General features: G+C 41.4%; 1 protein-coding gene across 7 annotated transcripts in view; it reads left to right on the top strand.

The window, feature by feature from the left end:
- The window catches only part of HELZ (helicase with zinc finger), a 162970-nt gene that overhangs the window by 121662 nt on the left and 27149 nt on the right, over positions 1–14159 (top strand). For all 7 annotated transcript variants that reach the window (XM_047831645.1, XM_047831648.1, XM_047831646.1 and 4 more), the window contains 4 exons: positions 715–794; positions 5089–5659; positions 6063–6279; positions 7400–7916. In XM_047831645.1, the coding sequence (XP_047687601.1) occupies positions 715–794; positions 5089–5659; positions 6063–6279; positions 7400–7916 (1385 nt within the window). The remainder of the gene's footprint in view (positions 1–714; positions 795–5088; positions 5660–6062; positions 6280–7399; positions 7917–14159) is intronic.

Here is a 14159-nt window from a genome sequence, read left to right on the forward strand (position 1 = left end):
TTACAGAGAGAATTCCAGTGGCTTTCCTAAAAGAGTGTTTTCAAACAAGAACCCAAATCAAGGATTTTTTTCAAGGAATTTAAAATATCCAGCAGTTAATTCTTATAGATTAAAATCCTTTCACATGTGTGAAATAGCATCTTTTAATTCTGTTATAATTGTGATTTTTAAAAACACTTTAATTTTGTTTCCTTTGCTATTCCTCATTCACTTACATTTAGTTTGCTATCTATTACTTTTAAGGAGTATAAGTACACCCCTTTCAGAATATCTTTATTCAGTTTAGATTTCTTTATTAATTTGGATTGATATATTATTTGCATTTTTGCTTAATTATATTTGTAAATGGCCAAAACATTGAGCCTTTATAAGTAGTAAGAATTTCAGTACCTTTTCTGTGACTGGTTTAGGAAAAACGAGGCTACAGATTCCTGGAGAATGGGCAATTATCTTTGAAATTATTTCATGTTTTAAGGTTATTCCTTTATTAATCTTTTTTATTGATAATGAGGTTTGCTTTAATTATAAATTTTCTTTCTTGCAGGGAAACTACAACCCTCAAACTTTAGTAAAAACAAAACCCCAGCAGTAATATAAATTGATACAATAGATGAAAAATGTTCAAATTATTCTGCTCTGTCTAATAATGGTTAGTCATTGGAAATGTAACATCCATTGGAGACAATTTATAAGAATTTAAAAATATTTTCTTAGGTAAAAGTGATACAAATAATCCTGGACCTGAAATTAGTAAGATTCGAACACCAGAGAAAAAGCCTATGGAATCCAAACAGGTATGCTGCTTACATGTAGTGAATGCATTATCCTAATGGATTTTAGTCTGATTGATCACCTTGGAATGTTGATGTTTTAAAGAAAATTTTCTCTTTTTATGTATATCTTTTATGCTTATTGTTTCATGGGGACCTGTTGGGTCGTGTTATCCCCTTCACCTTTTCTTTGGCTATTGTTTGCTTTATCCATATACTTTTCTCAAATTGTTGGTCAGTGATACACTTGAATTTAGAATCTTTGTATGATAAAGTAGTAAGTGAGACACATTTATAGACGTGTCATTGAAAATCATCTCAGAATGGAAAGAACTGTTCTCGTGAATAGGGAAGACTTAACTTCCTTATGTCGCTCACCTTGTTCTCTCATCACATCTACTGGATAAGTCCTTAACTTTTTTTTAAGATCGAAGTGTAGTTGACACACAATGTTACATTAATTTCAGGTATACAACGTAGTGATTCAGTGAGTCTGTCTGTTCTATGCTTATCACAGTGCGGTTACTATCTTCCACCATACAAGGCTATTACAATACCATTGACTGTATTCTCTGTGCTGTGCCTTTTATCCCCATGATTTATTCATTTCGTAACTAATGCTGAACTCTTAACTCACCCGTTCATCTCCTTTATTTGCTTCTGTGGTTGTGGACCAGTTAGGGAAAATCAAATCATTGGTTGAATTAGTGCCAGTGGAAATTAATATTTTCTACTCTCAGGGAACCCAGGGGGCTCCGCTGCCTTTCGTTACATGTACCTAGCTCCCTTTGCCCGATTTCTCAGCAGCTCTTCTCCTGCCTGATACCTTCCACCTACAGTTATCCTTATGATCAGGAGATGACCTTGCTTTAGAGTTGGCACATCAGGATTTCACCCTGTTAACTTAAGACCTTAGACTTACCCCTTTCTCCTTTAACAACCCTGTTTTCTTATTACCACATAAGAGTCTGGTAGAAGAGAAGGAGTTTCCTTTGAGACCACTTTCTCCTCTTCTGGTCACCTCATAGGCCTAGTCCCTTCTCCTCAGTCATCTTTAAATTCTTTAAATTCTTTCCAGCTGCTAGTTCTTCCTTCTCAGCCAGTAAATAAATTGACCAATCGACCGTTTTTTTTAAAAGACACTTTCTTTTTAACCCTCATCTCCTTTATAGTTTCCCCAAGTTCACCTTTCCACCTCATCTCTTATTTGGCCCTGAACCAATGCAGCCTCGTATTCGACTTTGACATTCACTGAAAACCGTAGCACTTCAAGTGAGCAGATTTTACGAACACACTTCAGTTGTAGTCTGACTTGTCTTTTCTCTGGTATTTGGCTCTATTTTCTACTTCATTTTTCTTGACCATCTTGTTCTTCTGGTTTCTTTGCCCCACATTTCTACTTTTCACAACCCTGTCTAATGTGACCTGCCTCTTTTATGAGTTCGTGTCCCCCCCCCCCCCACCTTCCCATCTGTCCCTCGTCCTAATGTTGGGGTTTCCCAGGGTTCTGTCACTGTCCTACACCTCTCAGCATTCTGTGATTTCTTAGTACAAACTAGGTCAGTTCCATCGTTTTAAATCTCTGCTGCATGATAATGACTTCCAAATCTGTATTCCCAACCTCAGCTTGCTTTAAGCAACTGTTCTCTGTACTCAGTGACTTATGTTCCATAAGCAGCTCTGACTCACGGTTTCTACAACTGAAAGGACTTACTACCAACTGGAGGAGTGCAAATGAGGCCGCCAGTGGAACTTCCTGATTGAGTCTGGAGGGAGCTGCAGTGCAAATAAGAGTTCTGTGTGTTTGGAAAGGGGTGCGAGAGGGAACAAATGGCACGCTACGATGCCGTGGCAGCCCGTGCAGTCACAGGCAGCACAGGACAAAACGTCCGCAAGAGCCTTGGGTGCTATGGGAGCAACCGAAGCTGAGATAGTGAAGCATCTCTCGAGTTGTTTTTAAATTTCTCTTTTGTTCTTTCCCTGTCCAGGAACTAGGCAACCTAATAGACACGTTTCATTTCTTTCCACTCTGATGCTTTGTCCTGGGGCCTTGCGGAAAACCGTTTCCTGGCTGTCCTTGATTCAGTGCCTCAGTATGAAGGGGAGAGTGACGTGGGATGATCTCATTCTGATAATAGTATTCTCCGGCTCCCTCTATCCTGCTTAGCCCACTGTAGTGTCAAAGAGTGGCACTGTGTTGATTAGGCTCCTATGACTGGCCTAGCTTCCTGTCCATGTCAAAGTCAGAAGTGAAGGAGGCAGCTTATCCACAAACAACCTTGACATCTAATCACGGCCTCCCTCATGCGATCTGTGTGTGAATATCAACAGTGTCTTATGGAAAAAAGTATATCCCAGCTGAATGTGACATCAGTCTCAAAAAGATGAAGATTCATGGGGGACGGGACCATGTTTGTTTATAAAGAGCCTTTATCAGGTTCTGAAACTTTTATTTTGCAGATAAAGTTGAATGATTGAGACAGTTAATGACAACTCTTTATTGAAGACCGCCCATATTTGTAATGCCGTTTTGGGTAACAGGTTCTGGGACATTTGAAGAGCAGGCATTGCAGCTGCTGGGAGACTGGGATGGAGGTGTCATTCTTCTCATTCATTTTATAGATGATTTACAAACGCCCAGTAATCTTAGGGACATTACTGGCCAAATTCAAGTGGCAATCCATTTAAACTGGTGATTAGAGGTGAAAAGGCACTTGAGGCCCGATTGGTACATTGCAAACAAACATTGTCACAACAGCTTGGTCGCCAGGAGCCCCACGGCTTCAATTCAGGAACAGGCTGTTTGTTCTGGGTTCTCAAGAGTGGTCGGTTCTGTGTTTAGCTTGAGAGCCTTTGGTGAGGCGAGTACTTTGCAGTACTCCGTGACTATTTCCACATTGAAACTTAACAGGAGATTGATGTACCGAAGCAGCTTATTGAGTGTTTTGACAGAGAGGGGAAAGAAAAACAGCTTCTTTCCACGTTGTATTTCATGTTTCACATTGTCACCATTTGTGATCAAACATAGGATGCAGAAGGATGACAGCACTCCATAGCTTACAAACCTTCGGTAGCTTAACACAGTTCACAGGATTAAAAATGTTTATACTCAGTATTGAATCATTCTGGGTCTTGTATAATTGGGCTCTCGCAGTGTTGTCTGATGTCAAGAAGGGGAAAACGGACATATAAACAAGTGGTGTTGTAGCTGTATGTACACAGAACTTCTCCTGCTCCTCAAATCTGCCTTACTCTTTCTCCTCTCCCCGCCTGTCCCTCCTTGTTAGGCTGTTACGTTTACTTAGAATGTCCTTCCCTCACTGGAAAATTCCAGATCTTTGTGCCAGACTCAACTCAAATGTCCTAGCCTCTGTGAAGCCACCTTTAATTTTGTCAGGCACCAGGACCTTCTAGCACATCCTTTTACAGCACCTAATTTTATGTTTCCTTGTTTGTGTCTTCTGCTGGACTCGAAGCCTCCTCTAAGCAGACCTTTTATGCAAAAGGTCAGAGGTCAGATGGTAAATCTTCAGGCTTAATGGGCCATATGGTTTGTGTTGGAGTCTCTCAACTCTGCCACTGTGGTCAGAAAGCAGCCGTGGACAATACGTAAACGAATGAGGGTGGCTGTGTTCCGGGAAAACTGTTTGTCAAAGTTTGGTGGGCTGGAAATGGCCTGGGAACCGTAGTTTGCCAGCCCTTGCTGTAAGCTCTTGAGGGTACAGACTCAGTCTTCTCACTGTCCTTTAATCTCCGGCACTACCCTTGGTAGGTTCTCAGTAAATGTTTGTTGAGAGAAGGAATATCAATACCTAATGGCAAAAATTGACAACGAAACTGGTTATACAAAGGTGATAAAGTATTTATTTGTCCACTTCAAAGTTGTTTAAATTGAGACAAGTGTTTTTAAATTAATATAGATATGTTTGAAGAAAGAGATGTATAAAAAACAATAAATTGGCAGGAAAGGACACATTATAATGATTTATATCAGAAGGAAATAAATTGTTATCTTTCTGAGGAAGAAAGTGTGAAATTAAAAATCACGCTTTTAAAGGAATTAAAGTGGATGTGTTAATAAAATGGCAATATGTCTTCTTATGACTCAAATATAATACGGGTTTTTCTATTTCATCTTTCGTGGTCTAAAAAATGTTTATTCCCTCATTTGATTATCAGAAAGTGATTGGGCATGTAGCATTGGCTGTTATTGATAAGAATGTATCATATCCTTCAGATGTGCTAGGGGTGGGAAAAGGTGGAGAGCCACAGGACCCAGTTCGTCCGCAGTTAAGAAAGACTTCTTATTTTTTTCTAGATTGATTTGGAATCAAATCCACAGAACAGAAGTCCTGAGTCGCGTCCTGGTGTCGTTTATCCCAATACCAAATTTCATCGCAAAGATAATCTCAACCCGAGACATATAAATCTTCCTCTCCCTGCTCCCCACGCACAGTATGCAATCCCCAATCGTCATTTTCATCCCCTTCCCCAGCTACCAAGACCACCATTTCCAATTCCGCAGCAGCACGCCTTGTTAAATCAGCAGCAGAATAATTTGCCTGAACAACCAAATCAGTTGCCGCCCCAACCAAATCAGGTAGTCCCGCCGCAGAATCCGTTGAATCAGCTGACTCAGCAGCCACCTCCTCAACTTTCCCCTGCCTATCAGGCAGGGCCCAACAGCGCTTTCTTTAATAGTGCGGTCTCTCACCGGCCCCAGTCCCCTCCTGCGGAGGCTGTGATTCCTGAGCAGCAGCCCCCTCCCATGCTGCAGGAAGGCCACAGCCCTCTTCGGGCCATCGCACAGCCCGGCCCCCTCCTTCCTTCCCATCTGAATAACTTCACTGATGAGACTCCCCCGGGATTGCCAATCGGGGAGGCTTTAGGTAAGTTCTCCTGTCACTGCTGGGTGTGACAAATTCAGAGATTATTTCCTTAAAAACGACATGTACTGTGCAGTGTTCTTTTGGGTCAGGATCGATTCATTTCTTCAAGTGCTGGCAGCAGACGTCAGTCACTTAGTGTAACAGTCAGAATCTTGTTCCAAATGCTCTGTAATGTTAAGCGTCCCGTTGGTGCCGCTTTACACGATGACGTAGGAACAGTCATCAGCACCGTTACCGTAACTTTAGTTGCTGGCAAATTTAGAAGACATCTGCCTTCTCCAAAACCCAAAGCGTAGGCATTTCTTTGTTTTCGGGAAGAAAATCTGGTTGCGGAGACTGTTGAAAGAGTTAACTTGGAACCCCAGATGCGTGAAAGCTGAATCTTTTCCCAAATGTTTTGCAGATCGGATGCATGGGAGTGTAGCTCTGGAGACGCTGAGGCAGCAGCAGGTGCGGCTCCAGCAGTGGCATGAGCACCACGCCTACCTCAGTCAGGGCAGCATTCCGTACCCTCACCGCCATCCTCATCCTCACCTCCCGCATCTTCCTCAGCCGCCAGTGAGAGCAGACTGGAAGCTCCCCAGCAGCGCGGAGGACGAAGCAGAAAGCGCAGACTCCAGGTATTCCCGCGGAACACGAACAGCCTCGCTCCGGGACCGCTCCCCTTCCCCCACGCAGCCTTCTCTCTTGGATACCGCCCTCTTAGCCTCAAGCTGCGGTACTGTCCCAAAGGAATGGGATGCTGGCCTTCTAGGCACGTGCTACACGGTGCTAGGATTGACTCTCCAATCTAGAGAATCCATTTAGAAGTAACTGTAGAAGATGCTAGGGAGAATCCATTTAGAAGTGCACATCTGGGTGGGGACTGTGTTGGGGATTGAAAATTAATGTGGCCCCGTGCTTTGTGGCTCTCCTGAAAAAGAAATGTACCATCACCGTGAGCAGCTTTTCGTACTCAGTAGTAATGCAAGAAATGAATGAATACACAAGTAAATTAGGTGGAAAGTTAAAGTTTATAAATTTATCATCAGTTTATTTTCCTAGCCGCACAGAATTCTATCTGCTTTGAACTACGGACCTCGATGCAGGTTCAGTCCTCCTTCTAAACTTGTTTTTATGGCCAGTGTCATGTGGATGCAACGAAGTGTTTCCTAATCCCTCTGAATAAAAGGTCCACCATTATGGTGACCTTTTTTAAAAAAAAAAAAAAATTTTTTTTTTTTTTTTAATGTTTATCTACTTTTTGAGAGAGACATTGACAGAGTGTGAGCAGGGGAGGGGCAGAGAGAGAGAGGAAGACACAGAATCTGAAGCAGGCTCCAGGCTCCAGGCTCCGAGCTGTCAGCACGGAGCCTGACGCGGAGCTCGAACCCACGAACCGTGAGATCACGACCTGAGCTGAAGTCGGACACTTAACCGACTGAGCCACCAGGCCCCCCCCCCCCGGGGGGGAGGTGACCTTTTATAACTGACAGTTATCGAAGACACGTAGAGACAGGACAGTTGGTTTTAATGCCAAGGGAAAAGAAAGAAATCAGATACTTGGGGCATATTTAGTGTCTTCGATTCCACATCTGTTGAGTGTTAATGCTCACCTTTGAGATTAATTACCGTGAGTTCTAATGAAGTATTCTCATTTTTGTCTGTAAAAATTAACCCATGTAGTTGACTAAGCCCTCCTCGATGTGATGGAGCTTTTCCTTTGTTTTCTTGTCCTCGTATTTCATCGTCTTTATGTAGGTTTCAAGACTTAATCAGAGAACTGTCTAATCGTGATCAAAGTGAAACACGGGAACTGGCTGAAATGCCACCACCTCAATCAAGACTTTTGCAATATAGACAAGTGCAGAGCAGGAGCCCGCCAGCAGCCCCGCCTCCCCCGTCCAGCACGGACCACAGTGGCCACTTTTCTAACTTTAATGACAGTAGCAGAGACATCGAAGTAGCCAACAACCCAGCATTTCCGCAGCGCCTGCCGCCCCAGCTCTTCAGCTCACCGTTCTCATTGCCATCCGAACACCTTGCCCCTCCTCCCTTGAAATACCTGGCGCCTGACGGAGCGTGGACTTTTGCTAACTTACAACAGAGTCACCTAATGGGGCCGGGTTTTCCCTACGGCCTACCTCCCTTGCCTCACAGACCACCGCAGAACCCTTTTGTACAAATACAGAATCATCAACACGCTATTGGTCAAGAGCCATTTCACCCACTGTCATCTCGAACAGTATCTTCTTCTTCGCTCCCTAGCTTAGAAGAGGTAAATGTCTTTCTTTTCCTTTTTTTGCTTTTGGGATTAAGTTTTTGTGGAAAATGCTAGTATTTATTGATTTGATGAGAGCGGTGGACAGCTCTTCGTGAATTTAGTAGTCATTAAAGATAATCTTTTCCTGGAATGTATTTTTAATTTCCCCTCTTATGTGCTATTTCAGGCTTTGTAGAATGTCCGTTATTGTTGAAACATGCCCTTAGAGTCTGTTACTGCTGTTTCGGAACATTTCACACCTGACTGACCTGAGGAGGCCCTTCCTTCAAGCAGCTTTGTTCTGTCTAATCTGGGGAAATGGTTTCCAGTGATTCATCTTTTCACTTACGTTACGTGTGTCAGTTATGAATTCGTTAATTAAGCTTTCCATAGATGATGGCTTTTGCAGCCAGCGGTGAATTCCTAGCACTGTGCTGTCTCTTGTCACCCTTCCTGGTGCTTTCGTGGGTGGGGGCAGTTGACCCGTGGCAGCGCTCGTTCCCGGGTGTCACTGGGCTGTGCGTGTAGTACAGGATTGACTCTGCAGTGCCGAACATTTTATGGCAAACTGGGTTTTTATCTTAAGATACTTAGGTATCGCCAAAAAGAATCTCTGCGGACCTTCACTGATGCGAAAATCTTAGTAATTCCGGGTTATGAAACTTACAAAATGGTACCATTGGTGTAGACTATAAAAACGTTGTCTAGCTGTTCTCTTTAAGCTTGTGGGGGTTAAAGGTAAGAATTCATAAAGCTGGTTGTGGTCATTATCAATCACAGATGTCTTTTTATTAAAGCAGGATAAACATTTCCTATTTTAATATCTGAAAACATATTTTTTTGACAATAGCTTCATTTTGGCAGTTCCTCAGTGATTTTCTTTTAATTTTTTTTAATGTTTATTTTTGAGAGAGAGACAGAGACAGAGACAGAGCGGGAGCAGGGGAGGGGCAGAGAGAGAGGGAGACACAGAATCCGAAGCAGGCGCCAGGCTCCGAGCTGTCGGCACAGAGCCTGACGCGGGGCTCGAACTCAGGAACCGCGAGATCATGACCTGAGCCGAAATCGGACGCTCAACCGACTGAGCCACCCAGGCACCCCATCCTTGGTGACTTCTAAGGGCTTTGAAGTTAACTCAGATGTTTTGCAAATTTTCTGCTGTATATGCTGATTATAAAGTCCAGTTTCATAGGCATGGTTCTATATCTTATTTGTAGAGTTTTGGACGTAATTTGTTCAGATCGTTCCAGTATACATTGATTGGCTTGTCTCATATAATTATTGTGATGAAAACAACTTAATTGCTATCTCAGGTTCCTAATATAAATTATAAGCATAAGATGAATTGGTATCTGTATATATGTATTGTGAGGATCTAGAAATTTGGAACCATACCTTTAAAGAATTGACACATATCTGACATTATTTCAAAATGTAATGGAAAGGCTTAACAACTGTGCAGTAATGTCATTTTCAGTTACGTGATGTTTTATGTACTTACGTATGTATTTCTCTCTTTTTTTTTAAGTTTATTTTGGAAGAGAGAGAGAGTGGAGAAGGGTCAGAAAGAGAGGGAGGGAGAGAATCCCAAGCAGGCTCCGTGCTGTCAGCACAGAGCTGGATGTGGGGCTCAAACTCAACGAACCCTGAGATATGACCTGAGCTGAAGTCGGATGCTTAACCGACTGAGCCACCCAGGCACCCCTGTATTTATTTCTGATAAAATTCATATAACAAAAAATTCTCTTTTAATCATTTTAAACTACAATTTAGTAGATTCTAACATATGTACAATATCATGTAACCACCCCCACTCTCCAGTTCCAGCACATTGTTGTCACCCTAAGAGACCCCCCCCATAACCATTAAGTAGTTGCTCCCTACTCACCTCATGCCTCCAGTCTCTAGTAACTACTAATCTACTTTCTGCCTCCGTGGAGACATTTCATATAAATGGAATCGTACTGAATGTGGCCTGGCTTCTTTCTGTTAGTGAAATGTTTTCGAAGTGCATGCACTTTGTAGCATGTGTCAGTATTTTATTCCTTTTTATGGCTGAGTAATATTCCATCATATGGCTATGCCACAATTTGTTGATTTCTTCCTCAACTGGTGGACATTTGGGTTGTGTCCTTTTATTTTTGCTATTATGAATAATTCTGCCAAACGAGTTTTCGCGTGAAAGCATATTTTTTGTTCTCTTGGTTAGTTATGGACCTGGCATTCCTGGGTCATTCTAGTAACTCTAGGTTTGACTTTTTGAGGAGCTGCTAAACTGTTTGCCCCAGTGCCTTGTACTATTTTACATTCCCAGTACTGTTGTATGAGGGTTCCAATATCTCCTTTGTTAAAAAAAAATATAAATAGCCTTTTAGTGGGTATATGGTGGCATCTCTTTGTAGTTTTGCCATGCATTTCTCTAATGACTAACGGTGTTGAGCATCGCTTCATGTGGTTATTGGCCATTTGTGTATCTTCTTTGGAGAAATGTCCATTCATATCCTTTGCCTAGTTTGAAACATGGTTGGTTACCTTTTTGTCGTGGAGCTGTAAGAGTTTTTAAATATATTCTGGGGGTCCTTGGGTGGCTCAGTCAGTTAAGCGTCCAGCTCTTCATTTCAGCTCAGGTCATGATCTCACAGTTCACGGGATTGAGCCCTGGGTCAGGCTCTACTCTGACAGGGTAGGGCCTGCTTGGGATTCTCTCTTTCCCTCTCTCTCTGCCCCTCCCCCACTTGTGTGCTCTCTGTCTCTCTCTCTCAAAATAAACTTTAAAAAAGTGTTTACATATATTCTGGATACTAGATTCCTATCACATATATGATTTACCATATTTTCTCCCTCTGTGTCTTTTTACTTTAATAGTATCTTTGATGCATGAAATTGGAATTTCAATTTAATTTGGAAGAAGTCCGATTTTTCTGTTCTTTGTTGTTATTGTTGTTCCTGTTGCTGTGCTTTTGATGTCCTACCTAAGAAACTGTTGTCTAATCCAAATTCATGGAGATTTATATCTACTTATCCTAGTTTAAGAGCTTTAATTTTTACGTTGAGTTCTTTGATCCATTTTGAGTTAATTTTTGTGTATTACATGCAGCGATGTCAAATTCATTATTTTGCATGTGGTTATCCAGTTTTCTCAGTGCCATTTGTTGAAAAGACTTCTTTCTCCATTGAATGGTCTTGGCAACCTTGTCGAAAATCAATTGACCATAGATGTATGGGATTACTTGTAGGCTTTCAATTCTATTCATTACGTCTATGTCTCTACCACACTGTCTTGTATACACTGTATCTTTGTAGTGAGTTTTGTTCTTTGTTTTTCTTTTTCAAGATTGTTTTGCCTCCTCTAGGTCTCTGAATTTCCATATGAAATTTAGGATCAGTTTGTCAGTTTCTGCAACAACAACAAAAAAAATGTCAGCTGGGATTTTAAAAGGGATTGCTTTAAATCAGATTAATATGGGTATTGTTAAGTATTGTTATCTTAACAGTATTAAGCCCTCTGGCCCTGAACATGGGATATCTTTCTTTTTGTGTAGATCCTTTGAAATTTTTCTTCAACAGCATTTTGTAGTTTTCCAGGTATAAATCTCACACTTCTTTTGTTGAATTTGTCCTGAAGGTATTTTATTCTTTTTCCTGCTGTTGTAAATGGAATTGTTTTCTTAATTCATTTTTGGATTGTTTATTAATAGTGTGTAGAAATACAGTTAGTAATATAGTGATTATATATCTGCAAGTTTACTGAACTCTTAATTGGCTCTAATAGATTTTTTGTGGATACCTTGTGGTTTTTTATATAGAAGAAAATGCCATCTACAAATAGATTTTTGTTCCTCCTTTCCAATCTGGATGCCTTTTAAAATCTGTGTGTGTGTGTGTGTGTGTGTGTGTGTGTGTGTGTTTATTTTTTGAGAGAGAGGGTGGGGGTGGGGGGAGAGAAGGAGGGAAGAAGCTGGGGAGAGGCGGCAGGGGAGGGGGTGGGGGGGTGGGTAGAAATCCCAAGCAGGGGATTCTGTTCAGTGTTGGGCTTGAACTCACAAACTTCAAGATCGTGACCCAAGCTGAAACCAAGAGTCGCTCAACCGACAGAGCCACCCGGGGGGCCCCTGGATACCTTTTATTTCTTTTTCTTGCCTAATTGCCCTGGCCAGAACCCCTAGTATGACGTTTAAGGTGAATATTTGGCAAATTAGAGAAAAGCAAGTGTATCTAGGGTGAGTTTTTAAAATTTCCTTGTTTTTGATTTCTAATGCCATTCTATCGTGGTTAGAGAATATACTTTGTATAATTTTAATCTGTTAAAATTTACTCAGATTTGTTTTGCCGCCTAACATTGGTCTTTTCTCGAGAATGTTGCAAGTGCACTGGAGAAGAATGAATACTTTGTTCTTGTTGGGTGGAGTGTTAGGTCTATTTGGTTTATATGTTGTTCAAATTTTTGGTTTCCTTTAGATCTCTGTCTAGGTTTTATATCCCTTAGTGAAGGTAGGGTATTGAATGAAATCTCTCAACTATTAATGTTGAATCTTCTGACTCTTCAGCTTATGCTTCATGCACTTTGGGGCTTTGCTGTTAGGTTTATGTATGTTTATAATTGTTATATCTTCTTGACAGATTGACCTTTTCACCATTATATAATGTTCTTTTTCTCTCGTAACAGTTGTTGTCTTCAAATATTTTTTTTCTTTTCCCTGATCTTTGTGCAGCCACCACAGCTCTCTCTTCACTACGGTTTGCATGGAATCTCTTTTCTCATCCTTCTGCTTTTTTATTTTGTTGTCATTTGTTTAGTGACTTTTCTGATCAGCTAAAAAATAATTTTAAACTAATTGTAAAATGCTGAATTAATTGTTTAAAGCCTGTGGTTGTGATGTGTCACCTCTGAAGTCTTTATGTTGTTAGCTTAATGGTCAGCTAATCATTGCATGGAGATTTCCTTAAACGCATGGGACTAAAACCATGGCCCAGTTTTTTCAGAGGCTCAGTTTTTGTGCTTTTGGGCACCCCTTCCGTGCTCAGCCAGGCAGTTGACATCTCTGCCTTAGCCCTCACTTCCTGCTGCCGCACAACTTCCGGATCAGCCCGCAGTGGCTCCTCAAAGCCCTTTATTTCGCAAAGCATCTCATTTCTCAGACTTGCCTCCAAAGCTTTTGGTTAGTCTGCTGTTTGGTTCAGGTAGCAGTGACTAAAAAACATTTGCCTTCGAATGTTTTTGATACGGCCTTATTATTACTGGTTAAGTTCTGAATTAGACAAGATAAGGCAGGTGTTTTTGTTTGTTCGTTTTTGAGCCACTCTTCCTGGGACTACCAGACAGGTCACAACAAATAATTACAGTTCTTTGAGAACGGGGCCTGTTCTGCTGCCTCTGGTGCTGGTGCTGGTGCTGGAAATGCAGGATCCTGTCTTCACTGAGCCACCGAGCCCGAGAGAGGAGGGTGTTGGGACTAGATAGAGTAAGTTAAAATACTGCAGAGCTCACTATCCTTGCTGAAGTTTCCCTCTTTTCTTGATGAAATGCTCCCCTGGTTGCTGTAGGCGTTAGTCTCCCGAATTTCAAGAAAGCTGATGGTGACAGTTTTCGGCAGTATTTTCATTGCGTTTGTGGAGCGATGGACTCCACTGTCTTTACTGGTACCTCTTGTGATGTTTTTGATTTAACCTGCCACATGAGTTCATAACATGTGGACAGACCAGTGTGCCGAAGGTTTTACCAGCTTCTGTGAAGAGTTACACTTGACTAAATAGTTCCAAATAGTGATTCATGTCCTTTAAATATCCCTAGGTCTTGGAATTTAAATTCTTTGCACCTTCAAGCTCTTAATGTTTGACAGTACTGTCAAGCTGTGTGTAAGTGCCCTCGATTGTCAGTGGGTCCTTAGAGTGAAATTACTCTTGCAGAAACTTTTAGTCACCTTTATCTCGAAGCACGAGATTCACTAATGATGACTGTCTTGCGACAACGGAAAAAATACCTCGACAGGGAAAATCTTGTTTTTACCGCATTGCAGATTTGACATTTTCAGTGCATTGGGATAATAGTGTTTGTGCATTATGTGGTACAAAATGATTTTCATATGAATCATCTCATAGAATGAATAGTTTGTGTTTGCCTTTTCTTTCCAGCCTTTTAAAATAGTTTCTTTAACATTAACAATACAGAAAAATGTCTTGTTTCCTTCCGTACTACGAATTCTTTTACTGTGAGAAACCTTGGTAGATTAATCTTACGTGAGGTGAAAACATCTAGGT

This window comes from Prionailurus viverrinus, chromosome E1, assembly GCF_022837055.1.
Source record: "Prionailurus viverrinus isolate Anna chromosome E1, UM_Priviv_1.0, whole genome shotgun sequence".
Classification (NCBI taxonomy): Eukaryota; Metazoa; Chordata; class Mammalia; order Carnivora; family Felidae; genus Prionailurus; species Prionailurus viverrinus.